General features: G+C 42.3%; 1 protein-coding gene across 6 annotated transcripts in view; it reads right to left on the bottom strand.

The window, feature by feature from the left end:
* The window catches only part of AUTS2 (activator of transcription and developmental regulator AUTS2), a 1,132,479-nt gene extending 1,120,615 nt beyond the window's left edge, over positions 1-11,864 (bottom strand). For 5 of the 6 annotated variants that reach the window (XM_036310212.1, XM_036310213.1, XM_036310214.1 and 2 more), the window contains exon 1: positions 11,144-11,863. In XM_036310212.1, coding sequence (XP_036166105.1) covers positions 11,144-11,446 — 303 coding nt within the window. In that variant the 5' untranslated portion in view covers positions 11,447-11,863. Of the gene's footprint in view, positions 1-11,143 lie in introns of all 6 variants that reach the window. The other variant, XM_036310217.1, reaches the window with a different exon arrangement.
* Positions 11,865-26,026: the final 14,162 nt, after the last annotated feature.

Genomic DNA, 26,026 nt, shown 5'->3' with positions numbered 1-26,026 from the left:
GTGGCTCTGAGCCACCATATATCATCCTCCTAGGCTCACATCTGGAAATACAAACTCCCTCTGGGGCCTCATACGCTGTGCGGGTGAGAGGGAGGACAAAAGCAAAAACTTCATGCTGGCTTAGACAACTTCTGAAAACATCTCTTCCCACATGCAGTGTAAGAGCAATCTAACAAAATTAAAACACCCTTATGTCACCACGGTTAACAATAGTATTTTTCAAATAAAAGGAGTGAATATACTTCAAGTTCCTGTAGAGGCCAGATTCTTCCATTAAGGCCAATTCCAAAAATTTAGCAAAAGATCTTTCATCAGTTGAGAGGACATAATTAGCTGTTTTGATTAAAGCATTTTCCTCCCCTGGTTAACAAGATATAACAGATGTCACCGACTTCCCTAATAACAATACAGCCCTGCATTTGGCATCTTTACAATTTTAAAACTGAACTGTCATATAGAAAAATTATAGCTAGGGTGTCTCTGTACAATTATGACTCTAAAGTGGTTATGACATGCCTGGACTCCCCAATGGAACAGATATGGAAATCATATTCCACAAGCATAGCCGCAAGCCCTCCTTAGCACGCACTTGAAAACCAACCTCTGAAATCTGAATGATGCGGGCTTATTCAAATCACCACCAATTATTCCTGGAAGCACAGACCAAGTGAGGTATGCAACCTGAACAGAAAATGCAAATCTCACAGTCACTTTCTTCCAGGAGCACAGAGAACACACGCAGAAAAGTGTTTTGGGAAAAGCAATGTCCAGCTTAGACCCACTCTACCAAAATCCCAACTTCCCTGCAGAGAGGAAGAATACTCTACTTGATTTTTTTTAAAAAATAGAAAGAAAGAAAAAGACTCATTTTTCACAGTAAGATTCTCTTGGTGCATTTGATCCAATTTACAAAAATTCCATTTACACCAATTTTGTCAACATACCTGTCCATGGTGTAAGGAGAGACAGGCCTGCATTTTAAATGGGAGGCAGCCTCTCTGACTGAACAACTCAAACATCCTGGTTTAACAACTCCATTAATGACATCAAGCACAGATCTAAAGATTACTCAGCCCCTTTGTCAGTTGCATGTGTTATTTATAACAGAGTATATCAATCATGTCCTTCCCTTTATTATTTCCTACTTTCTGGTCCTAAGCTATTTGGTCTGCCAAATTAATACATCCCATTGCTGTTGCAAATCTAAACAAGGCTTGATAAAAGATTAATAAAATAGTTGGGTTCTCTGCAACCACATACACACCCCAAGAAATTCATCAATGTCTTTATTTGCATATCTGGCTGACTGCCCCCTGCAGCAAAAATGTAAAGCACACTGGTCAGGTATCATGTTTTATGGTTTGCATTTAATTTGGGGTGTCAATCTGCTTCTGTTTTAATTATATCCATCTTGATGTTATTACAATCTCATGAAAACTTCTTTTCATTATATGAATGACTATAAAAACATACACATGACAAAGTTATTATATATTTTCTGGTTCAGCCATAAAGATGCAAGATGGCTTAGCCAATACACCATGTGGATTTATTTAATGGTCTGTCTCTGCTGCAAAAGAAAAGTCTGATTGAGTCTTCAACTCCACCATACTCCAAAGTTCACTTGTTCCATATGTCCTGCTACTAAACTTGTAAGTTACTCTGAGTTTCTCTGAATTGTCAGGCTGAAGAAAATATTTCATCCAAAAAATTATGTTAAAATTTTGTCATTTTATATCCAAATAGTTATTTTATCTTTCCATTACACATTCAAGGATGAGAAATCCTCATATCATCACCCTAATAATTTTTTCTTCTACATCCTCATTCTGGGAAGTGGGGTCTGGGTGGGGTGTTCAAATTCTTAGCAAAATTGGAAGCTTTACAATCATGGGTGTTCATTCTCATTTGTAGTATTACTTTTGTTTTTTAAAAAACAATTTCCAACATTTTCAGTCCTTGGGAATCCTTAGTACTAATGAGAAGCAGACAGTCTCCTAGTTTCATGGGATAACAGTGAGAGTCTCTAACTCCCAGTATATTCTTGAGCAGGTCAATTAACACCTCTGGGCTGTTTTCATTTGCAAAAGTAGAGGCAGAACTACATCACTAAAGACATCATCTGTACTTATAAAATTACACTGGCCAACAATGGCTGGAGTGAAATGGATCAAAAGACTGCTCTGAAAAAAGCTGAGTCCTAACTTTTAGGATAAACTCCTCCTAAAGATGCTCTATACCAGGGGTGGGCAAACTTTTTGACTCGAGGGCCACAATGGGTTCTTAAACTGGACCGGAGGGCCGGAACAAAAGCATGGATGGAGTGTTTGTGTGACCTAATATAAATTCAAAGTAAACATCATTAAATAAAGGGTACGGTCTTTTTTTTTTTAGTTTTATTCATTTCAAACGCGGGCCGTAGTTTGCCCACGGCTGCTCTCTACACTAAGCTCAAAATTGTAATTTTCACAAGTAATCAAACTGATTACCTGATAAGAAATGAGAAAGGAGCAAACTACAATACACAGCAATGCAATAACAGTAACAAGTAACAGCAAAACATAACAAATGCATGTTTGCCCTTCTGCCGCAGTGAAAGCATAACTTCACTTGAATTACATAAAATCATTTTAGAACAGCACAATCCTGGACCTTCATTATTTTGCCAACTGAACACTTGCAGAGAGAAAGGGTGGAATTTCTAGTATGTGGCTGAAAAACAAATGATAATCTAATATTCATCTATTGTTCCATCTACATCCTCATTCTCTTAGGTTTTTTTTCCTACTTAGTTTTTAACTATAGAAAACTATTCACTGAACAACATTTAGCCAGCGAGTATAAGTGAACAGAGACCCTATCTAACAAAAACAAAAAGTCTACTTCAGCACAACTTTTGAGGAATAACTGCAATACTGGATTCTTTTAATGCCTCTTTTCAAGCTCTAAAATATCACTGCCATCAGAAACTTTGTAGAAACCTTAAATGAGGTTGGTAGGTTGGTATGGTGCTGCAGTGTAGGGCAAGTGTGGGGACAACAAGGAAAACGACATCCCTCAGGTCCCATCACAATTTGATCCTGGAATTGACTTAAATCCTGTCCCAGATTCAGAATGTTACTGCAGTTGGAAAGTATCAGATTTCAGCCATAATAACAAGAGTCACAATTTGTCTTCACAGGCTATGCTTCAGAATCTCGCCCAGGTCATTTCAAAATGCTTCAGTTAATAGCAAGCACACAGTACCTGCAATTTGAAGACTTTCTGCCAAAAATGAATCCCAGTCATTTTCCATTACTTACAAACTCTGGGCTTTCCCCTCCTCTCTTATGCCTCCATTTTACCACACTTGGATTTTCCAGGACTCTGAAGGTACCAAGGAGGTATGGCACACCTTGAGATATAGTGGCAAGCTAAAAGTGACAGTAAAGTAAAAAATATTTGTATGTAATTTGGCAATTCGTGTCATTTGTCAGGCAGATCCTAACTAGAGGTTTGGATATAAATGGGAAATCAGAATGATGAGCTGTAACAGCCCAGAAAATTGTGGCAAGCAATTTACTAACATCAGAGTCCCTCCCTCAGACTGTCAAAGTTCAAACAATGAGGTCTGAAGTGTTTAAATTGCCACATTTCATTCACAACTTCCTAAATCTATTGCCTTCTATTAACTGCATTAATAATTTTGATAGATCTCCCTCAGTAAAGGAAGAGAGAGGGGAAGAAGGGAGTACAGTTGGGAGGGAGGGAAGGAAGGAAGGAGGCAGGCAGGCAGTGGGTGGGTGGGGAATCTAACTGGATTCTGAGATGAGACTGCCATTTACACTAATATGTGAAATAAACACCTGCAAAGAAGGAGCAAAACACACCATTTCAGGCTACGGGTTCACTTGCAAAGGATGGAATCAGAGACCTGAAGAGGACTGACACACAGAAGCCTGCACTTGTCTAGTCTCTTCCTAAGAAAGTAAAGGAAACCATACTATGTGAAATCCACTTCTCCCCTCCTCTGTTACCAACAGCATAAACAGGGCCTATTCTTTGGATCTTACAATGATACCTACTGACTGTATACCCCTTACCCTCCAGACTTATGAGAAGAAATGAAGATCACAGCTAAGATTTTGAAGAAGGAAACAAAATTCTTTGCCATCTTCGAGAAAAAACAAAATTGTCATTCATCTATGGAACAGGTACAGATTATATAAGAAAAACAGTTCTGACCCAACTAACAATGTCCCTAAATTATTTTTGAACCTCTCTACCAAATTAATTCCTACCTTGCTCTTCCAGACTTCAATTACCTGAGTTTTCAAATCTCCCTGATTTTTTCGGAAGTTTACCAAATGAATAGCAGCTATCTTGTTTCCGTCTTCTTTTTCCTATATCTGCAGAATATTGGGTTTAATTTAATCCTGACCCTGAAAGTGTTGTTTCTTAAAGAGAAAAAAACACTATGAGGCACTTTCACAAAGTTAGTGTATTAGACTACATGCAGTATAAGGGTAAAATAAAATGTAAAACCACTAACCCACTGTCCTCCACTCTCTGCATGTTGATACACACAGGCACAGTCCATCAAAAAGTGCTACAGGCCCTAGCCAGTTGCTCAGTGGTTAGAGCATCGGCCTGTGGAGTAAAGGGTCCCGAGTTTGATTCCTGGTCAAGGGCATGTACCTGGGTTGCAGGCTCAATCCCTGGCCCAGGTCAGGGCTCATGAGGAAGGCAACCATATGGATAGCTGTCAACTCCTCCTCCTCCTCCTCCTCCTCCCCTTCCTCCTCCTCCTCCTCCCACTGCTCCCTCCCTTCCACTCTAAAACTCAATGGAAAAATATCCTCCTGTGAGGATTAAAAAAAAAAAGTGCTACAGGAATTCTGTCCAAAAGGCTTCCAAATCCTGTAGCCATTGAGACCTAAATTACTTAACTGCTGGCCTCAATTATGATTTTCTCAGCATAGGGACCTTATTTCTAATCCTATTTTCCTTTAAAAGTAAATAATCACAAATTTTTTACAGTATATAGAACTGTTGCATCTCAGAATCTCTTTATCACTCTCAATGCTCCGTTGTGTTAGTTTGGTTTTTTTTAATGGAGCTTGCTCTAGTTTTGCTCTAGTTGTTGTTTTTTTAACCCTTTTCCAACTGTGAAAGCTATAGAACAACACTCTCAGAAAGGATGAAAAGCTAATCACTAACTTTGTGATTCATTTTTTTTCAATTTACTGGTTCATTGATATTCTCTGTACTTCCAAAAAAAGAGCTGAAGTCGTTCATCTCAACAGCTAACACAAACTGTGTAGAATCATCATATCACAATCTTTGACCTCATCTCACACAAATACCTCTGAAGTGATCTCTGTGCAGTAAATTGCTGAAATTCAGTACACACAGTAAAATATCTGAATTCATAACCAAGCACAGTATTCACACTCTTCCATTTCTGCAAACTTTCTCACCTCTTAGAACTCCTCAGGTCTTATGCACATTTTCAGAAGTGAAATGCAGGAGGAACTGACCCATTTACCCTGCAATGCCATTCCAAACTTCCCAAGATAAAAAGTGAAAAATGCAAAAACAAAGCATATCTCCACAGCTCTCCCTAGCTGAGAAACACCAGAAAGGTTCTGACCTTTCTTGAACTAGCACTTCATACACAAACGAGCCAAAGAAACCTTTATTTTAAGGTCAGTGCCAACCCTCTTTTTCATCCAACCTTCTTTCCAGCTTGCTTAAAAAGCAACAATACACTAGAAGGGACTAAGAAGACGGGATATAACATATTGGCTAGAGGCAGCTTGGTGGCATGAGAATTGGGCTGCTATCACACTGAAAGTGCTATTAATGAAAATCACTGACCAATTCTTACTTCATGGTGGGGTTGCCAACAATCAATGAAAGGGCTGACACCAGGCAGGAAAAGAGAGCAGGAGGACAAATGAACTAATCATCCTTATTTACACCTTGCACTCCCCTTACCACTCCCACTTAAGCAGCAGCCTCCGCTGCAACTTCAAACTTCTGTGCCTGGTTTTCCAAGTAGTCTATCTTGGGCTCACTCTCCCTAAATTCAGAGATCACCAAGTTCCTGGAAGAGATCTATCAGATCTTTCCCAGTATCTCCCATACCAGATTATGGATTTTAATGCCAACAATAAAAGTGTCCTGTGGTCAAATAAATTTAGGAAATAAGGCACATCACATGGCCTTCTCTGATATTCAAAACTCGCATTCACATAATAAAAGACTTAATTCTGACATTAACAAGTCACCCCTTGAATTGTGTCTAGTCCATCAAGTTCCAAAACTATTCGAGAGCAGATCACATTTTTCTGTTCTAAAACACAACCTCTGAACACCTGGCAAAGCTGTGTTCCTATCCAGCATGGGTACCTTTGCTCTAAAACTAGCCTAAACCTCTCAACTAATGGATTTTGAAAATGATACTTTTAGAAAGTAACTTCCCAAAGTGACTCAACTAGTTAGGACAGCCAAGCCTGGAATGTTTCTCCACTAGTCTCCTGACTCCCTAACAAGCACTCTTGACTTCCATAATGTTGGACTTCTTTCTACCAGACCTTCCTTGCCCCTAAGCCCTAATAAAATAGCATCTTCTCACTCCTCTTTTTTCTGCACCTTCTTCACTATTCCCTCTTCTTAGAATGCTCTTTCCATCCCACATTCCTTCCCTATCTATCCAAATCCCTTCAACCTTTTAGGTTCCATCTTCTCCATGAAGCCGTCTCAAATACTTTAGCCAATGGCACTCACTACCCCATTCTCTGAAAGCCTATTGCACATCGTTGGTATTAGGCATCCAAGTGCCTATTTTAAAATTTTGTAGGTGCAGGACTTGTCAGCAGCTAAACTGTACACTCCTTCAAGATGCCACATATATTTTTAGGTTTCTTTGTACTCTTTCTAATACCTTGCACATATCAGGCACTCCATAAATATTTGCTGACTGATATGAGGAACATGATTAATGTTGTTTTTTTAAACAACTGAATAAATGATATTTGACCATAATAAATTTTAAAGCCTATTAACATGGTATACTAAAAGTACAACAACTTCTGTACAGCCTATTTACACTATCGATGTGTAGCGTTTCAGGGGAAGCCCTGAAACAGAGCGAGGAAATGAAGACCACATGAAATTCTTGGTTTGATCCTGTATCCACCAGAAATGAGTCTTCCTTAGTTTTCACAAGCCTACAGAGCTCCAGTTGGCCTTCTGTCTGCTAATCCCACCAATTTCATCTTTGCTTCCCTTGGTCAATTGTACAAAAGGAAGCTGCTTTAAAAATCCAGTGCACAACAGAGGAGTGGAGTGGGGGGTAATAATGATTTTGCAAAGTCAAAATTTTAGCTGCAGCACTCACATGGCTTACTAATTGAGACTACACAGAAAGGAACCCAAATAAGAACAGAAAGGCAATAATATCTGGCATATTATGGTACACTGATAGTACTGGAACCCCAACATTTTCATTATACTTTGTTAGAAGCCACTTTTTTTAAAATGAGGCATGACATCTGGGGATATTCACTCTCAACCTGTTATTCAAAGAATATCCAAATAAACAATACCATATCCAAATGGTAATTCTGTTTCTCAAATGCCTAATGAAAAGAACACCACGATCAACTTTAGCCTCCTCACCTACCCTCTTATCTTCTATCATGAGACTCTTCACAATCACATACTTGAACTTCAGGGTGCAATTACTCAAGACAAGTGTCCCTGAAGAATATGAAACTACCTCAGCCAGTTTTACTACCTATAAAGTGTGGGCTTCTCAAACTACTCCCAAAGCTTTCATCATCTTAAATATCCAACAGTGAAAAAACAATCAGCATAAAAATGCAGTTCTCATTAGGCACGTTTCTTAATTTTGCTCCAGCAAAAGTAAAGTCATAGTTGGACTGGAACAACTTATATCAGCACATTTCATTTTGAGTCAGGAGCCTCTTTTTTAAAGAGGGAGTCAAAAATCAATGTGTCCATCCATTAACATCCAAAGTATGCTACTCCAGTTTGCCAGCTATTGCTCTGAACTGGCATGAGATACAAGCCTAGCTATATAAGCCAATATTTCTGGTTTCTTATCACAACACTAGCAGCAGCCTCAATGTTACATGGTGACAACTATTTTCATTTCTAAACACAAGGCACACAAAAAATAATATATATTTAGGGTACTCTTAGCATCTATAATAATTCTGTCACATACATTTCTATCCAGCTTCATAGTTTAGTTGCCTGTTTCCTAATAAGACCTCACATTTTATGGTGATAGTTGAGTAAATCTTCCAAAATGAGTACAAACATAGGTTTTATCTTCATGATCACTGCACACTTATGTTTGACCATCCAGCCTGGACACAAATGTGCAGCAAACAGATCTACCTTTGTCCATAGAACCAAATATACATTATTTTTATTCCCCACTTTTTTTTTAATCTGAAAAATTTACAGCTTTTCTACAAAAGCTGGATCTTTTACATCTGAACACTGACAGGATATTTGATGATATTAGGAAACTCGTTTATTTAGGTGTAATAATGGTACTGTGGGGGGGTTGGTGTTTTTTAAAGTCATTACCATTTCCAGATACATACAGAAATATTTACATATTTCTCATATCACATCTAGGAGGGGAGGTCGAGTACATGGGATACAGATAAAGCAAGATAAGACATGAGCTGGCAGTTGGTGACCTGGGTGTTGGGTACATTGGGGTTTATCAAACTGTTCTCTCTACTTTTGTGTATGTTTAAATTTTCTATAAAGTTTTAAAAAAACTCTTTTAAATGTTACACCATTTAGACCCACACACAGATGTGTAAATTGTATTTAGATATTAAGGTAGCATAGTATTCAGCTAAAAATAACCTGGATTCTGAATTGAGAAAAGTAGCAGGAAAAAAAAGATAATCACAGCAAGAAAGGTAATGGTGTTAACAGTACACTTTGAACTTGGTCTTCTTTAAAAATTAAAAGTTTTTCAAGCCCAAAAGAAACTAGAAGGGCACATTTTCTCTCAAATGCCAAATGAATAGATATACACATCACAAGCCCAGGCAAATATTTATCAAAAGTAACAATGATTTTAAAAACTACTGCGTAAGTTACACCTATTTCTACTTGGCCTTCAAAAGTGTTCATGGGAAACTACAGATCCCTCTGGCTTACTGAAAGGGGACACGGGGCAGCCCAGGATAACGGTGCAAAAAGCAGAACCACTTATAACCAGATTTTACAAGTACTGTCCTAAACTAACCACACATAGCAATCATGAACCAAATTCTAGGCAGCATTTTCTATTAGCATACATGCTGCTATGTCAATCCCTATTTTAAATCAACAGAGAAACAGAGAGAAAGAGGTCACCCTGTACAGTACCCTCCCACCTTGGCAAAGTTGAAGCCACAGTTAGAATTATCCTAATAAGTGGTGAGCCTCAACACTCAAAACGATTGTGTACAATCCATTTTAGCCAATAAAGCACGGGTTCTAGAACCAAAAGGGTAACAGATTCAATCACTAACATCAAAATCTATGGTCACCAATACCACCAACCACCCTCCCTTCCTCCCCAACCACTGGCCACCATCCACCACCACCATCACCACCAGCAGCCCAACCAAAAAGCAGTTCAAATAGAAAAAAACAACCCCAAAGGAAGGCTTCCGTTTAAAAATATATTAAACCTGACATCCAAACACACAGAGAGAACCAGCAATCTCAACCTGTACAGTTACTGCATGTGAGATTTAAGCTGTCATTAACTAAGCTTGCATTTGATCATCTCAAATAATACCATAATAACAGCACAAAATCAAAGGGAAATGAAAAAGTTTCCTTCAGGAACCTTTAACCATACCAAGTGCATGAAAGGCTAGAAACCAACTATCTTGATTTTGTGCTTAAGCAAAGCCGGACCAACTCTGCAGAATCTCAAAGCCTCCTGTGTGTGTGGTGTGTTGGGGGTGGGGAAAGCAAGGCAGGGGGAGGGAAAAAAGGGGGTTACATTTATAGAGACCAATGACCCATACCAGCACCAAATCTGATTCTTCCAGGTAAAGACTGTTTCCCCCTGACCCCTGGGCAGTCTACCTCTAACTACCCACCCCCTTCCCCAGAAGCTGGTTAGAGGGCAGCAAAATGTGCGTTTGGAAATCAACACTGCAGGTACCCAAGGAATAAAGACTTATATATACACACAAAGCCAATCAGAAAGAAAAAAGAGAGAAAAGAAAACACACACACACACACACACACACACACACACATACACACAAAAGCAAAGGGAGAGGGACAATTGGGTGACAAGCCCTTCAGATACCAGCTCGGATTTTATTCTTTCCTCCCACCAGTCGTCCCTGGTGTACCTTTTTCTGTCCTTTAACCAAATTGCTCATGTACACACATGTGCATATATATATGTGCACAAATATTATAATTAACCCTTTCTGTAACAGAGCCCCATGGGGAATACAGAAAGATATTCCATCCTTTCCTCTCTGCTCTCCCCTCCTCCCTCCTTTCTCCCAACCAGGAGAAAACGCCCCCTTCCCCAGCTTCACCAGAAGGAAAAAAAAAGGCAGGGAGAGGGGACAGAGAAACCACAAAACACCGTTAGTCTCCAGTTCCGAGGACACCCAGGAAAGGTATACACTACACAGACACACACACACAAGCACATAGGGCTCTGTCGAAAGCACACCGAGAACCGTCCACAGGCGCCCCAAACCCAGCAAAGAGACTTCCACCAGCTAAGAAGCCATGATTGGGGAGGGAGAGGAGGAAGGAGTAGGGGCAGAGCTACCCGTGGAGGGGGGCGCATTGTTGTGATGCCTGAACCCCTTTCTCCATGCCCATCTGCTGTGGAGGGGGCGCAGGGAGGGGGGGCAGGGGAAAGGCGAGCGAAAACGAGGAGACCCGGAGACCAGGCAGGGCTTGGCGATGCCCTCCTGCCGCCTGTCTGTCCGCGCCCCCAGTTCTCCCCCCAACAATAAGATCTCAGCCTAGACAGACAGACAGACCGGCCGGAGCACAGTGGGTGAAGCTCCCGAGCCGGGCACAGCGAAATGGGGTCGTGCATAAAGGAAAGCCAGGGGGAGGGGACCCCCCTTACCTCCAGCGCTTCAAAAGTGACAAAGCTGGTCATGGCAAATCCATCAATGATGTCCTCTTCGGCCGAGGTGGACTCTCTCCGCTTCCTCCGCGGGGGTCTGGGCCGGGACGGGGCGGAGGACGGGGGCTTCCCATTGTCTTCCTTGTCGGAGCCCGACGACGAGGCGAGCGAGGGCGCCCGGGTCCGGCCGGCGCCGCCAGCCGCTCCGGCCCCCAGCCCGCCCCGGGAGCGCCTCTCCCGGTCTCGCTGCGACCGCGACCGCCGCTTCTTGCGGAGTCCATGGCCCCGCGTCGGGCCATCCATGGCTCTGCCGCGCCGGGGTCTCCCCGCTCGCCGCCTGCCCGCCACCGGCCCCAGCCGCGGCCACACAAAAAAATTGACACCAACCCCTCCCTCCCCCGCTTCTCGGCTTCCCTCCGCCCCGAGGAGGGCGCGGGGGAGACGGCGGCCGAAAGAAGGGAGAGAGGGGAAGAAAGAGAGGAGAAAGAAAAGGGGGAAGGGGCGGAGAGAGGGAGGAGGGACGGGCGCGAGGGCGAGAGGCGAGGAGCCTAAGTGCGGGGCTGCCCGCGGCACGGAGGGTCGGAGATTCCTGCGAGCGGCGCCGAGCAAAGTAATGGCTGAACACACAGGTCTCCTTTAGAGGGGAAAAAAAAAATAACTCACCAAGCAGGCAATAAATCAGAATAGCGGAATGCTTTGATCAAGAGACTGGGAGGCTCCGGGGAGCCCTCCCCGCGGCCATTCTCCGCCGCGCCCCCCCGGTCCCCAAATACGGCGGCCCCCCCTGCCCCCGAGTCAAAATCAGGTCCGAAAAGGTCGCGGGAAAGTGGGGGCAATGAACTTCACCCGCCCCTCGCACAGGAAAACACCCCCGCCGCCTCTCACACACGCCTCGGAGGAAACTCACTCCCAGGCTCCCAAATGTTTAAGAAATGCATCCAGGGGAGGCCAGGGCTTCCCAGGGAGCTGAGAGGGAGGAGACCCCCCAGAGAGGGACGCATAATAATGAAATAATTAGGAGAGGAGAGAGCGAAACTGGCAGAGGTGGCGAGGGAGGTGGAGGAAGGGAAGGAGGATGCTGGAGCAGTTGTGGGGTTTGCTTTTCGGTCTTGGAGGGGGAGGAGGGGGAGCTGAAAGAGGAGAAGAAGCAGACCCCGTCGCTGCCACCCACCCCCGTCCTCAAAAAAAAATTTTTTTTTTCCAGTCCCAGAGAAGAGGTGACCCTTCCTCAAAAAAGGGAGGGGGTGAGTCCGTCGACGAGGAAAGCAGAAAGAAATCTCCAGCGGGAGAGACACCGGTGTGCCGCTGCCTCTTCGCTTCGCCCGGCCGGAGGGAGAAACGCGGTCGGGAAGCGCTGGGAACGCCGCTCTCGCCGCGCCGCTAACGCTGCCGCCGCCGCCGCCAGAGCCCCGAGCCGGAGGGTGCACAGCGTGTCCCCGGGCGGCTGCAGCGGGAGCACGGGCACAGCCCCATCCTCCGCCCGCCCGCCTCGCTCAGCGCCCGCTCCTCCCCCTCCGCGGCCGGCCCACCGCCGCCGCCGCCGCCGCCGCCGCCGCCGCCCTCCTCAGCCCAGCCCCGCACCCGCGCGCGCGCACACGCGTGCACACGCGCACCCGCCCTCCCCGCGCCTGGCTCCGCGCGCTCCCGCCCCCGCGGCCCCGGCCGGCTGGTCACGTGGCCCGCCGGGCTCCCTCCGCCCCCGCCCCCTCCCCAGTTGTAGAGTGTGTAGAAAGCAAAAGGCTGCGGGCTGGCCGCGCTCCCGAGCCCAGGGCATGCGCGCTGGGGCGGCCGGGCCTGCGCACTGGGGGCGGCGGGGAGCGGGGAGTGGGCAGCGAAGGTGGGATGGGGGGGCTGTGGAGGGGGCCGCCTGCGTGGGGTCGGCTGTGGCCCCACGAAGTTAGCGCGCGAGGGTGTGGAAGCCGTGACATGCTCCCGCCAGGCGCACTGGGGATGCGTGTGGGCCACTGTCCCCTGTCCACTTCGGGCGCCCCGTTCCGCGCCTCCACCCCCGCACCCTCCTCGGTACACTTGTCTCCAGACCCCCTACCGCAGGCCCTCCGGAGGCTCCCCGGCCGCCTTCTCGGGAGGCCCCCCAAGTATTCTCCCCGGGCGACCTACGCCGTGAGCGAAGGAGGGATTTCAGAGAAGGGACGCAAGGGGGCTTCCCTGGGAGGGGTCGCGACTGGAGGCGACGGGCGTGGGAGCGGGTGCCAAAGCGCACACCTCGGCTCCACTGGAGGGCACTGGGAGGCCCCACGGGCAGAGTTGGAAACTTTTCTTCCACGTGGTAGCACCACGCGTGCCCGAGTGACCCCGCAGCATGATGACCTCTGGACCCTCCGCGCCGCCTTCAGACCCTGGCTTTTTGGACGCGCAGGCGGCTGCGGAGCAGCAGCTGGAGGCCGGGGCCGAACTTGAACTCGGGCAGTCTCGGCGGGCGAGCGGGCGGGGCTGGAGGGGCCGCGCCGCCGGGACCAGGACCCTTAGACTGGCTAAACGCCGGCCCTGCCTGGGCGCGCTACCTTTAATTTGGGTATGGAGAGGGTCTTGCAGGATTTTCCTATCACTGCCTCTCCTGTCGCCGCGATGTAGCTCTTACAAAAAGTTGTGCTAAAAAGCTTACTGCAGCCGAGAATCTGACAACAAAAGCGACTAGCCTTTCTGGATAAAATAGCTGTGCGTTTTTTCGGGCAGTAATTTATTTACTAAGTTTAGAAAGGCGCCAACAGCTCTTTCTCACTAGCCAGTTAGATAACCGCTTCACTTTCTGTGCAGGCACATAAACACCGTGACACATCACGCCATACTCCAGTAACCCACACTTGGGGGAGGAAGAAAAGGGAAATGAACTGACATTTGTTAATTGCTCACAATGGTTCAAGCACATACCAGACGCTTGTACATGACATCTCTTTAGAATCTAAATGTGCACATTCATTTATTTATTTATTTTTGTATTACTGGAAGGAGATGGTAGATAAAACAGTAAGGACACGACAACCTGACATAACCAAGATTTATTTATTCATTCATTCATGTATTCGTTTAACAATTATAGGGCCTATTATGTACCAAGCACAGTTCTAGGTACTGAGAATGCAATGGTCCACAAAACGTGGAAGGTCCTTCCTCTTGGATCCTGTGTTCTATCAAGCAGGCAAGCCTCACTCATCTTGCCCTTCCTAATGACAATGTAATGGTTGTTCATCCCCTTAAGTCACACTCTTCAGGGTCCCCATTTCTGGATCCCAGGTCTGGATCTTTATGAACTTGAGGTAGGAGACAGAATGGGAGAATGGGAGGGGCCCTGGCACAAGAACAGAGAGCAAACACTGAGATGTAAATAAGACTTGAGCTTTCTGCCTGTCCAGGGAACAGATCATTTGACCTTAGGCAAGACTCTTAAATGACTAGTTTTCTCATCTGTAAAATCAAAGATTTTCAATTAAATGTTCAAAAAGTTCCCTCTCAGGTCTACAACTGGCCTCAAAAGATGGCATCTTTTCCAGTAGACCGTGTGCTTTATTTCTTGAGAAATAGTGACTGATACATGGGATCTGATTGAATTTATTAGGAACAGGGTGCACCTTCCAATATAACCTGCCTAAGACAACTGGGTCTGCTGCTCCCCGGCAACTAGCTAAAACAGTACCTCTGTACTAAGTGTAATGTCTGTATTACTTTCTAGGATGCTGCCCCATCAGCTGCTGAAATCCAGGCTGAAGTTATCAAGTTCTTGCCTACTAAAAATGGCAAATTCTTTGCAGTTTAAAGCAAGGATCTGGGACCATTTTTAGGGTTTTTAGGATTGTGGAAGATGCTGTAGATACTGGTAAGTTTCAAGGAAAACTAGTAACTAATTTTGCAATTACAGTCACTTCTCAACAACTTTGTGGGTTACTTTAAGGAAGGTGTGAAATTGGAAAATATAATAAAAAGTTTAATATTAGTGACTTTCCAGAGTAGCCCTTGGCAGTCTTGTCTTTAAAGAGTAATGTCTAGTAGGAGGGGAAAAAATGGATCATAATGCATTGCATTCAAGAACCCTGCCTCTGGCAAGAGTAATTTGCAAATGCATTTTGGGATCCTGTTTAAATGTTTGTGTTTTTTTTCGGGGATCTAAGTGTAATGCTCCTAGAATTGGTAATACCTTTTGGGTAAGAGTTTCAATTTCCTTCCATCAGAGAATGAAAATTGTTTGTGGATTATATTGCCCATATTTGTTTCCAGTTCTCCATATTGTCTAAGTTGTAGGAGCTAATGATTAATAACCACCATAGCTCAGCACTGACTATATGCCAGGCATTTTTCTATGTTGTGTTAAAATAATATCTCATTTTACACCTATTTTACGGTGGAATAAACTGAGGCTTGAGAGGGTTATGCATAAGTGGTATAGCTACCAGTATTTATTAGCAAACTGAATTTGGTCTGAGTGACTCTAAAACTTGTTCTCTTAATGGTTATACTGAAATTCTCTACTCAGAATGATTCCTCAAGAAATCAAATGCTATGTATATAACCCAACCACTTTGAAAAACTGGTAATATCTACTAAATTTAAGCGGATGAAAACCCTATGGCCCAGCAATTCATTTTCTAGGAATATATCAATGTCAAATGTATATCAAATGTGTCTATTAAACAGCTTAGAGGAACACTATTTTATAATAACCCCAAACTGGAAACAACCTGAATGTTCATTAACAGTAAAATGGATAAATAATTGGTGATATGTCCATATAACAGAATATTACATAATACTAAGAGTGAACAGGCTGCTTCCAAATGCAGTAACATATATAAATCGCATTACTATAATGCTAAGTGAAAGGCAAAACTAATTTATGCTATCAGAAATCAGAATAATGGTCACTCTTGATGGGAACTAATGACTGTGAGTGGCCGTAGTAGCACTTCTGGGAGGTTGGTCATGTTCTTTTTCTCGGGGTTTGGTGCTGGTGGCCCATGTGTGGTCAGTTTGTGAAAATTCAGCAAGCTGTACTATTATAATATGTGCACTTCTCTGTATGTATATCATACTTCAATAAATTGTGTACATATCAATACCTATATATTACTTTATTTTTAAATGTATTCATAACACTACCCAAATGCTAAGCAACAGTAACATGGATAAATAAGTTATGGTTTATTTACACAACATTATACAGCGTGAATATACAATGGAATACTGTATAGTAAACCAAAATAAATCAGAGCATATCTCCCAATTTGTTATGGGGAAAATGAAAAATAAAACTTAAACTTGAAATGGGCAGTTTGAATGAGCTTCTAATTCACATCAGCAAAGTATCAGCAAAGTAGCTTAGGTGACCTTTTTTGCCAAAAGATTGTAATTGATAAAGAGTAAAGCTAAAGAAATAACTCCAAAAGAGGTTTCTTGTTTAGTAGGGGAAACACTCAAGTGGTTCTGGAATACACAAAGGAAAAATCTTACATCTGTGTTCAGGAGTGAACTACTTAACCCAGGAGAGCCTCTCCAGGTGTGCAATCATTTATTTGAATCGATGATTAATACTCAAACTACATCTTGAACATTCAACCTTGACTAGTCTGAGAATACTATTATAGCTCAACGACTGAACTGAACTCTGAGGCTTCCACTAGCAATAGCTATTTTTGGTATCAGATTTTCTAAATTACTAAATTTTTATATTCCTGTAATTCTTGCACTCTGAACTCTGCCAACATGGCAATTATTAATACATCCTTCTTGATACTACATACTGGTATATAATCCTTGAATTTAATTTATTAAGAAAATTGATTTTTAACTCAAGGCTGCTAAGGTTTATGTTTTGGTCGTTTATAACTTTCACTTGTGTGTGTGTGTGTGTGTGTGTGTGTGTGTGTGTGTCTGCCCTGAGACCAAGGTAGACTGAGGTGGTTAAAGGATCTATCTCTATGCTATTTCCAAATGAGCAAATAAGGAGACTAACACGTCGAATGTCCCTTCTTCAACCCTCATAAGTTGTTTTTAATAATAACTATTCCTAGGGAGAAGTGGTCGTTTACACTAACTGACAGGTAGCCCATTAGCAATAACATTGTTATAACTTTGCCCTAATTATCACCTGCTGTTTTAATTTTTTTCTGCAATGGAAGTTGCTTTCAAACTGCAGTTTTAATGTTCAAAAGAAAAAGGGTGGGGGAAGAAATGTGTGGTTCAATTTGCTAAATGTTGTGCTGTTTTCCATAATATCATAACATAAACTTTCATCATCTCTGCAGGTGCCACTGATGAATGACACATTGATCAACAGGTATTCTTTAGGCTCGCCCATATGAAGCCAACAAAAGATGCATGCTGGTTGCCCTGGCCGGTTGGCTCAGTGGATAGAGTGTCAGCCTGCTGACTAAAGGGTCCCAGGTTCAATTCCAGTCAAGGGCACATGCCCAGGTTGCAGGCTCGATCCCCAGTGTGGGGCATGCAGGAGGCAGCCATTCAATCATTCTCTCTTTCTAATTGGTGTTTCTATCTCTCTCTCTCCCTCTCCTTTCCTCTCTGAAATCAATAAAAATATATATTTTTTAGAAAGATACCTGCTGGTGAGAAATGATCATCTAAAAAAAGAAAATTTGGTGAATTTAATAAGCTTTAGATTTTCACAGCACTAACTAGTCTTCGTATTTCTTCTCAGGGCGATGCTTTCTACTTGAAGATTCATTTGACATGATCAGGTGGGAAAATTGATGGGTAGTCATAAGAAAACACTGTAAATGACTCTTGAAAGCTACCAATGGAAGATCTCCATATTTATTACTGATTATAACTCTGAGGATCAATTTCTCTATTGGATTTGGTAGATGACTTGTGATGAATCGTGATTTTATTCTTATTTGAAGTGCAGTAGAGATCTAAAAGGATTAGATTCAGATAAGATACCATCCTGGTTGAGAAATTATCAATCCTTTGGAATTACATGATGAATATAATAAATTATAGTCCAGACCTAATTGCAAACTCCTATTTACAAAACCTGATAATTATTTTACATTTCTGCTGTGTTCAAGACTGCTTGCAGTCTGGTCCTAGTCACATTATCAACTGCCTTTATTCCAGCATAAATATTTCTATACATCCTAAGCTAGCTCTGGCCCAGAACACTCCCATGCCTTTGTCCATGCTGGTCCATCACCCCAGAATCTCCTTTCCTGCCATCTGGACTTACTGAATGTCTGCTCATCCATCACAACCAATTTATCCGTTAGGCTAACTCATTCGAAAAGCTTACTCAGATTGCTACTTCGATTCAGAATTAATAACGTCTTTTCTGCTTATGTAGCACTTTAATTTGTGTATATTGTAATGTATTATTACATATTTCAAGATATAATGAACAATCATGTACTCTCCCAGAACCTTAAGAAAAAGAACATTTCCAAAATACTTTAGCGTACCTCCTCTGGAATTGTGTCTTCCCTACTCCCCTTCTCTTACCCCTAGGGATCATTATCCTGAATTTCATACTTACCATTGCATGCATTTTTCTATATTTTTACTTCATTGAAGTATCTCTAAACAATATATAATATTATATTGCATGTTTTAAAATTTATGCAAATGATATAAATCTATATGTATTCTTCTAAAACTCATCTTTTATAGTCAGTGTTTTACTTGTGAGAGTTGTTGGTATTGATACATATAGTAGTTCCTGTTGTCTAATATTCCAGTGTATGACTATTCCATAACATATTCATTTATATCTTGTCCATAGCCATTTAAGTTTACAAGTTTATTTGTCATTACAAAAAATGCGAGTGTATAAGGAGACATGGCCCCCCATTTTTATACTATTGTAATGGAACTTACCACACTCTTGTATTACTTTATTATATACATATCTCATGACTTTTTCCTGAAACTTAGTAAACTCAAGAGGATAGTGACTGGGTAGACAATGCCAGGTGTTCAATAAAAATTCACTTATTCAATGTCTTATCCTTCCTGCGTTTAAGTTTAGATTTTATAAACTCAGACTGTTACATTTTAATTATAGTACAGATGAAGACTTGAATTTGGGGGTTCTTATACTTCAGAAATCCTAAAAGGAAACCTGAGGGACAGTTTATTTGGTCAGATTTAGTATTAAATTGAGTTCCTACCAAACATCTGTCTTTAAAAATGAGTTGGTAGTATTTCTGAGTTCCTCAATGCCTCTGTTATACTTGGAACACAGTGGATGTTTGTCTAAGAAATTGTGATCTAATTTTTCTTTAAGTGCCATTATTCTTTTGAAAAACCCTAAAAAAAGGGAACAACATCCTCATCTGTGATAAAAATTTCTCAACATTCAGAACAAATAAACAGATTATCATTTCAACTAACCAATTAAAAAATATTGTCCATTTTCTTGAATGGGCTCATACTACCAGGAATTTTCATGAAATAGTTATTTAAGCATCAGGGTAATTGATAAGAAATTAGCTAACAGAAGAAAATATTGATCATTTAAACTGTTTCTATGTTGCCAATATAATTTTACCCTACTTATGGTTTTCCCAAAGTTTTATTTCTTAAATTTAAAAAAGGAGTATTATATATATAAAGGTATTTTCAGCAATATCATTTATAATAGAGAAAAACAAAAACAACACACATGTCCTACAATGAATGATACTTAAGTAACTTAAAACATTTATATATGATAGCATTTTATGGAGTCATTAAAATTACACATATGCTTTTGTAAGGATATGTATTTGTTAACTAATGAACATAGAATTGTACATATTTGTGACTAATTGATTTTATAATTGTTAAATTATATATTGTTTGCATAAAGTTTAGAAGGAACAAAAGTACATATTATATAGTTGCTTTATTTTAGTGATAATATGAATGAAAATTCATTTTTAAATTCTGTTAAATTTATGTAATAATAAACAAAGTTTTGTAAGTATAACATTTCTTTTCAAGTGATACGTGTGTTTTAGGGTGACCAACTGTTCCGGCTCGCTTGGAACAGAAGGGTTTCCCCAGATAGAGGACATTCATTGCTAGAACTAGGACCATCCTGAGCAAAATGGGACAGTTGATCACACTACAATGTGTCTTTGATTGGTAGCAGAAGGTGGGAAGAAATTATAATTTTATTTCAATTTTCAGGAAATAAACTAGATACCAGTTTGGTTACTAACCAGAAGGTATTTATTTTTAAAACTTATCTCTGTTGTGGCTAATTTTGGGAAACTGCACACAAAGTCTTAATGAGACAACCTTCTACTAGCTACATATTCACCTGGTATCTATTTCAACAAATGAAATTACTCTCAGCACACATTAATTGACATAATTACTGAAACATCAAAATCAGATTAGCCACTGTAGCTCAAAAGAAAAAAAAGAAAAGAAATGATTGCTCCAGCAAATTGCAAAAGTGTTAAGAAGGGCTTGAAAAGGATGTTCAACTTGTAGATAGTTTTAATTTAAATAAAGCTTATAAAACATGACTATTTTATTATTTAATCACTAGACAATTCTGGGTTCTTAACAGTATATTTTGGCTATGTTGCAGCTAAAAAATAAGTCTTTATAATATCCTGCACTTTGTTGATTGCTCTTGTAATCTCTATTGTGCATTGTGCACTCCTGTTTGAAGACAAATTGTATCCACTACTATTATCTCTTTTCATAATTAACAATCATACAGTTATTCTAGAAGCACAACAGCAGTAACAATGACATCTTTGTATTTGCAAAGAGCTTACTTTTCAAATTTCTGGCTCTTTTTCCTAAAACACTGACATCATAGTAAAACAGTGTTTTCCCTGCTATGAGTTCGAATCGTCTGATAATTAGAGAAACATGAAGATAACAAAGAAAGACATGTTAGGATAATTCCACAGGGCAAAGAAGTCTTTGCTAGGACTTCTTTACTTCTATTGCTTGAATACATGGAATCTATTGTTTCATGGTCGTTCATACTTCATTTCCTATGCCAGAATGTTCTTGCCACTTAAAACGTAATCTCTTGCACAATTCATCTTCCATGCTCTCTGTTTCAGCTACTGTATTATTACTAGTATACCTTTGCTTTCCAGGCTCTTTTATCAAAGCTCATTAGCATTCTTTATCATCGTCATGAATATTGCTATTATTATTTATTTTTGCTCTTCTATGCAGACTGTTTTTCTCTTTATTGCAACATTTGATTTGTTTTCCCTATCATTAATAACTAGTCCCACCCATTAGTATAGAATTCTGCTTTTATTGAAAATTAACTCTGATAAATCAGAGAAACATGAAGAAAACAAATGTAGACATTGTGGTTCAATTCTTCAAGATAAAAAGAGGCGTGTTCGGATTCTTTGTTACTCTTGCTTGATCACATGAAATCAAGCACTTCTCTCACATTATTAACTTGTAATTCTGTTTCCTTTTAATAATACCTCAACTTAATCTAACAAAAATATAGAATTATTACAACCAAATATATAATGGGGGAGAGAAGAAATAAAGGAAGGAAACTGTAACTCACCATAAAAAAACACACGAAGATTTTTATGCATAATTTTTATTATATGTGCCCATTATTCTTCAGCTCTAGGTCTTGTCTCATACTACAGAGAAATTGCAAATACAAAAACAGTGTAGTGTCTCCTTTCTGTTCAACATCTAACAAAGGCTTACTTAGATTCTGCACAATAGGCCTCCCAACCTGAGCCTTCACTTAACACTGCTCAAAATGTAACAGCATGTCAGAGCTTCTCACGCTACTTCAGCATCTCTCTCTCTCTCTCTCTCTCTCTCTCTCTCTCTCTCTCTCTCTCTCTCTCTCTCTCTCTCACACACACACACACACACACACACACACACACACACACACGACCAGCATTTATCTCTGGTCAAGTCCACACTAACCAGTTCTTTCCTCCATCTGCCGAGGTGTGTTCATTTTCCCATTCAAAACCAAAACAGAGTAACCTTACAGCCACTATTGTTGATGGATGCCAAAACCTTGGGAAACAGGATATTCACAAAGTATCAGTGTCACTCCCAAGATTGCTTATTAATTATAAGGGGAAATGAAATTTTAACATTGAGGATATTTGGTGACAATTCCTTTAACCAAATGATCCAACCCTATATCACCATTTCTGACAACACAGTACTTCTGATGTGATGCACTGAGAACGTAATACCTATATAATATTCCTTGCAAAAATCTGTAACTTAACTCTAATCATTAGGGCACAGCTAGGCAAATCTAAAGTGAGGGACAGTCTGCAAAAAAACTGCAATAATCTCCTTTAAAATGTCAGTATCATTAAAAGAAAAAACACACACAAAAGGGCTGGGAAATTATAGAACAAAGAGAGAGAACAGTTGAAACAACAGATAATCCTTGTTTGTATCCTAGAATACAAAAACAAATAAAGCTACATAGGACATTATTGGAGCAATTGAGGGAATGTGAATATAGAGTATATTTTCTCAAGGAATTGTCTTGTAGCTATGTAGGAGAATGTCCTTTTTCTTAGGAGATAAATGATAAAGTATTTACAGACGGAGCATCATGGTGTCTGCAATAAATTCTCAAGTGGCTCAATAATACCTACATATCCAGAAAGGGAGTAGAGAAAGAGAAAGAGAAAGAGAGAGGAAGCCAACATGAAAAAAATGTTAAGAATTGGTAAATCTAAAGGAAGGCTATATGGTTTACATTGTATAGTCCTATAATTTTTCTGAATGTTTGGAATATTACAAAATAAAAAGCTGGAGGAAATATATTAAGCCCAAACCTTGTATTTATCTGGAAAAGCAGTCCAGAAGTTTATACATTAAAAAAGAAATGTTTTTCTTCAGACCCACAAGAAAAGGCAATGGACACCAAATATATGGGTACAAACATTGCTGTAAAATAAGGCAAGATCATCATCAGCAGGACATTACTCTGTAGACTACATTGCTACATATATATTTGTTTCAGGAAATATATATATATATATCCTATTCAGTAATCCTATCTAATAAAAGAGAAACATGGTAATTAGCATACGACCGGTACCCTTCCCATTGGCTAATCAGCGAGATATGCAAATTAACTGCCAGCCAAGATGGCGGCCGGCAGCCAGGCAGCTTAAACTGAACATGAGGCTTGCTTGCTTCAGTGACGGAGGAAACCAACGTTCCCCGCCTGCCTTGCCGGCCTCTGAGCTTGCAGTTTGAAACATTGTAACAAATATAGAAGCTAAACAAAACCCCAGAAACCAGCTTTCAGCCAGCCGGGATCTCAGAGCTGGAGTTGATACAGAGTTTCGATTACAGAACCTAAACAAACCAGATACCTGCTTTCAGCAGCTGAGGCCTCAGAGCTGGAGCCAGAGCTAAAGCTGGCCCAGAATAACAAAAGAAAAAGAAAAAAAAGAGCAATTGGGAGCTTCAGTCCCAGCCTGAAAATAGCCCTCAGCCCCTCACCCAGACTGGCCAGGCACCCCAGTGGGGACCCCCACCCTGAAGGGTGTGTGACCAGCTGCAAACAGCCATCATCCCCTCATCCAGGCTGGCCAGGCACCCCAGTGGGGACCCCCACCCTGAAGGGTGTGTGACCAGCTGCAAACAGCCATAATCCCCTCACCCAGGCTGGCCAGGCACCCCAGTGGGGACCCCCACCCTGATCCAGGACACCCTTCAGGGCAAACCAGCCAGCCCTCACCCATGCACCAGGCCTCTATCCTATATAGTAAAAGGGTAATATGCCTCCCAGCACCGGGATCAGTGTGACAGGGGGCAGCGCCCCAACCACCTGATCAGCCCTGCTCTGTGCCTGATAGGGGGGAGCTCCCCAACCCCCTGATCGCCCTGCGGCTCTGTCTGTGACAGGGTGCGGCACCCCAACCCCCCACCCCATGGGCCCTGCTCTGTGTGTGTTGGGGCAGAGCCATAACCTCCCCATCGGCCCTGCCCTGAGTGTGACAGTGGCGGCGCCCCAACCCCCTGATCCGCCCTGCTCTGTGTGTGACAGGGGGCGGCGCCCCAACTCCCCAATCGGCCCTGCTCTGAGCCCGACCAGGGGCTGCACCTAGGGATTGGGCCTGCCCTCTGCCACCCGGGAGCAGGCCTAAGTCAGCAGGTCGTTATCTCCTGAGGGGTCCCAGACTGCAAGAGGGCACAGGCCGGGCTGAGGGACCTCCCCTCCCCCCCGAGTGCACAAATTTTTGTGCACCGGGCCTCTAGTATATATATAATTACATATTTATTTATATATATATTTATATATCATTAGAGATATCGTAGTCAAAGATACCCTTTTTACACATAAGTAAACACAGGCCCAGAGAGCCTTGCCCGATGTCACACAGCTACATAGAAATAGAGCTAGACTTAGAACCCAGGAGACTTATCCTATATAATAAAAGGCCAGAGGCATCACGACCGAAATGACCAGAGACCAAACCATCACAGCCCCTCATGGGCTGGCCCCACCCCCAAGCAAGCAGTTAGGGGCAATCAGGCAGGTAGGCAGAGTGGTTTGGGGTGATCAGGTAAGCAGGCCAGCAGTTAGGGGAGATCAGGTAAGCAGACAGCCCCTCACAGGGCTGGCCCCATGCCCCCAGCAAGCAGTTAGGGGTGATCAGGTAGGCAGGCAAATGGTTGGGGGCAATCAGGTAGGCAGATGGCCCCTCGCAGGGCTGGCCCCGCCCTCCAGCAAAGAAAGAGGGAGGCCCAGGCCAGCCAGGCCATCGCACCCTACCCTGTCACCTGCAGAGGGAGGCCACCGGTGGCAGGGGAGGGCGTGCAGCACTGCACAGATGGCAAGCAGTGACAGCAGCAGGAGTGGGGCCAGCTGCCTGCAGCAGGGGGAAGGAAAGCCCTGATAGGCCTTGATCTCAGGCCAGGCCTAGGGACCCTGCCTGAGGGGTCCCAGATTGTGAGAGGGTGCAGGCCAGGCTGAGGGACTCCCCTGAGTGCATGAATTTTTGTGCACTTGTCCTCTAGTATTATTAACTATTATAGACTTCTTCATTTAGTTATTTCAACAAAACAACAGCGACAATGGTCAATTTAGAATTTTCCAAACTATTTCATTTTAATAAAAGTTTATTTTGGCCCTGGCCTGTGTTTTTCAGTGCTTAGTGTCAGCCCATGCACCAGGGGTCAAGGGTTCAATTACCAGTTAAGGGCACATATATGGGTTGCAGGTTCATTGCCAGCCCCAGTTGTGGAGGGAGAGGGGCATGTGGGAGGCAACCAATTCATATGTTTCTCTCACATCGATGTTTCTCTCTCTCTCTCTCTCTCTCTCTCTCTCTCCCTTCCTCCCTCCCTCCCTCCCTCCTTTCCATTCTACCTAAAAGCAATGAAAAAATATCCTCAGGTGAGGACTGGAAAAAAAAGTTTATTTTGTGTGTTTTTTCGTGCGTGGGAATAAGTGCTACCTGATCCCTTTCTCTTTTTCCACCAATCCTCTGTGAAACAGAGACTACAGAGTGGCAGAAAGGGCCGTACCAACATTACAGCCCATGTGACCTTAAAAGCCAGCAAACCCTATTATTTAAATGGAGTAATGGATAGTCCTGAGCATTATCAGTCACTCCAGATATGACAGAAGCACACTTCTTCTTAGAGCATCAGAGTAAACACCTTTTCAGCGTTGCACTTGTCTCCGGTAAGCAAAATGGAGATGACAATAATGAGAATGTTGTCTTCTGCACAACTTTTTCCCAGAAATATTCCATATTGGAAAATGGAATCTGACATAAAATTAAGTTGCTTGATAAACAGTCTCATTTCTCCTAGCCCTTCAGGTCGCTTCTATTTTGCAAACAATGTACGGAGTGCCTTAGAAACCTATCCTTGCCCTTGGTAATGAAGATCCTTACTTTTCCCCCCTGAGGAATTATGACCATCTTA

Source organism: Myotis myotis, unplaced genomic scaffold, assembly GCF_014108235.1.
Source record: "Myotis myotis isolate mMyoMyo1 unplaced genomic scaffold, mMyoMyo1.p scaffold_m19_p_5, whole genome shotgun sequence".
NCBI lineage: Eukaryota > Metazoa > Chordata > Mammalia > Chiroptera > Vespertilionidae > Myotis > Myotis myotis.
The sequence above is the reverse complement of the archived record's forward strand: the minus strand, read 5'-3'. Positions and strand labels throughout refer to the sequence as shown.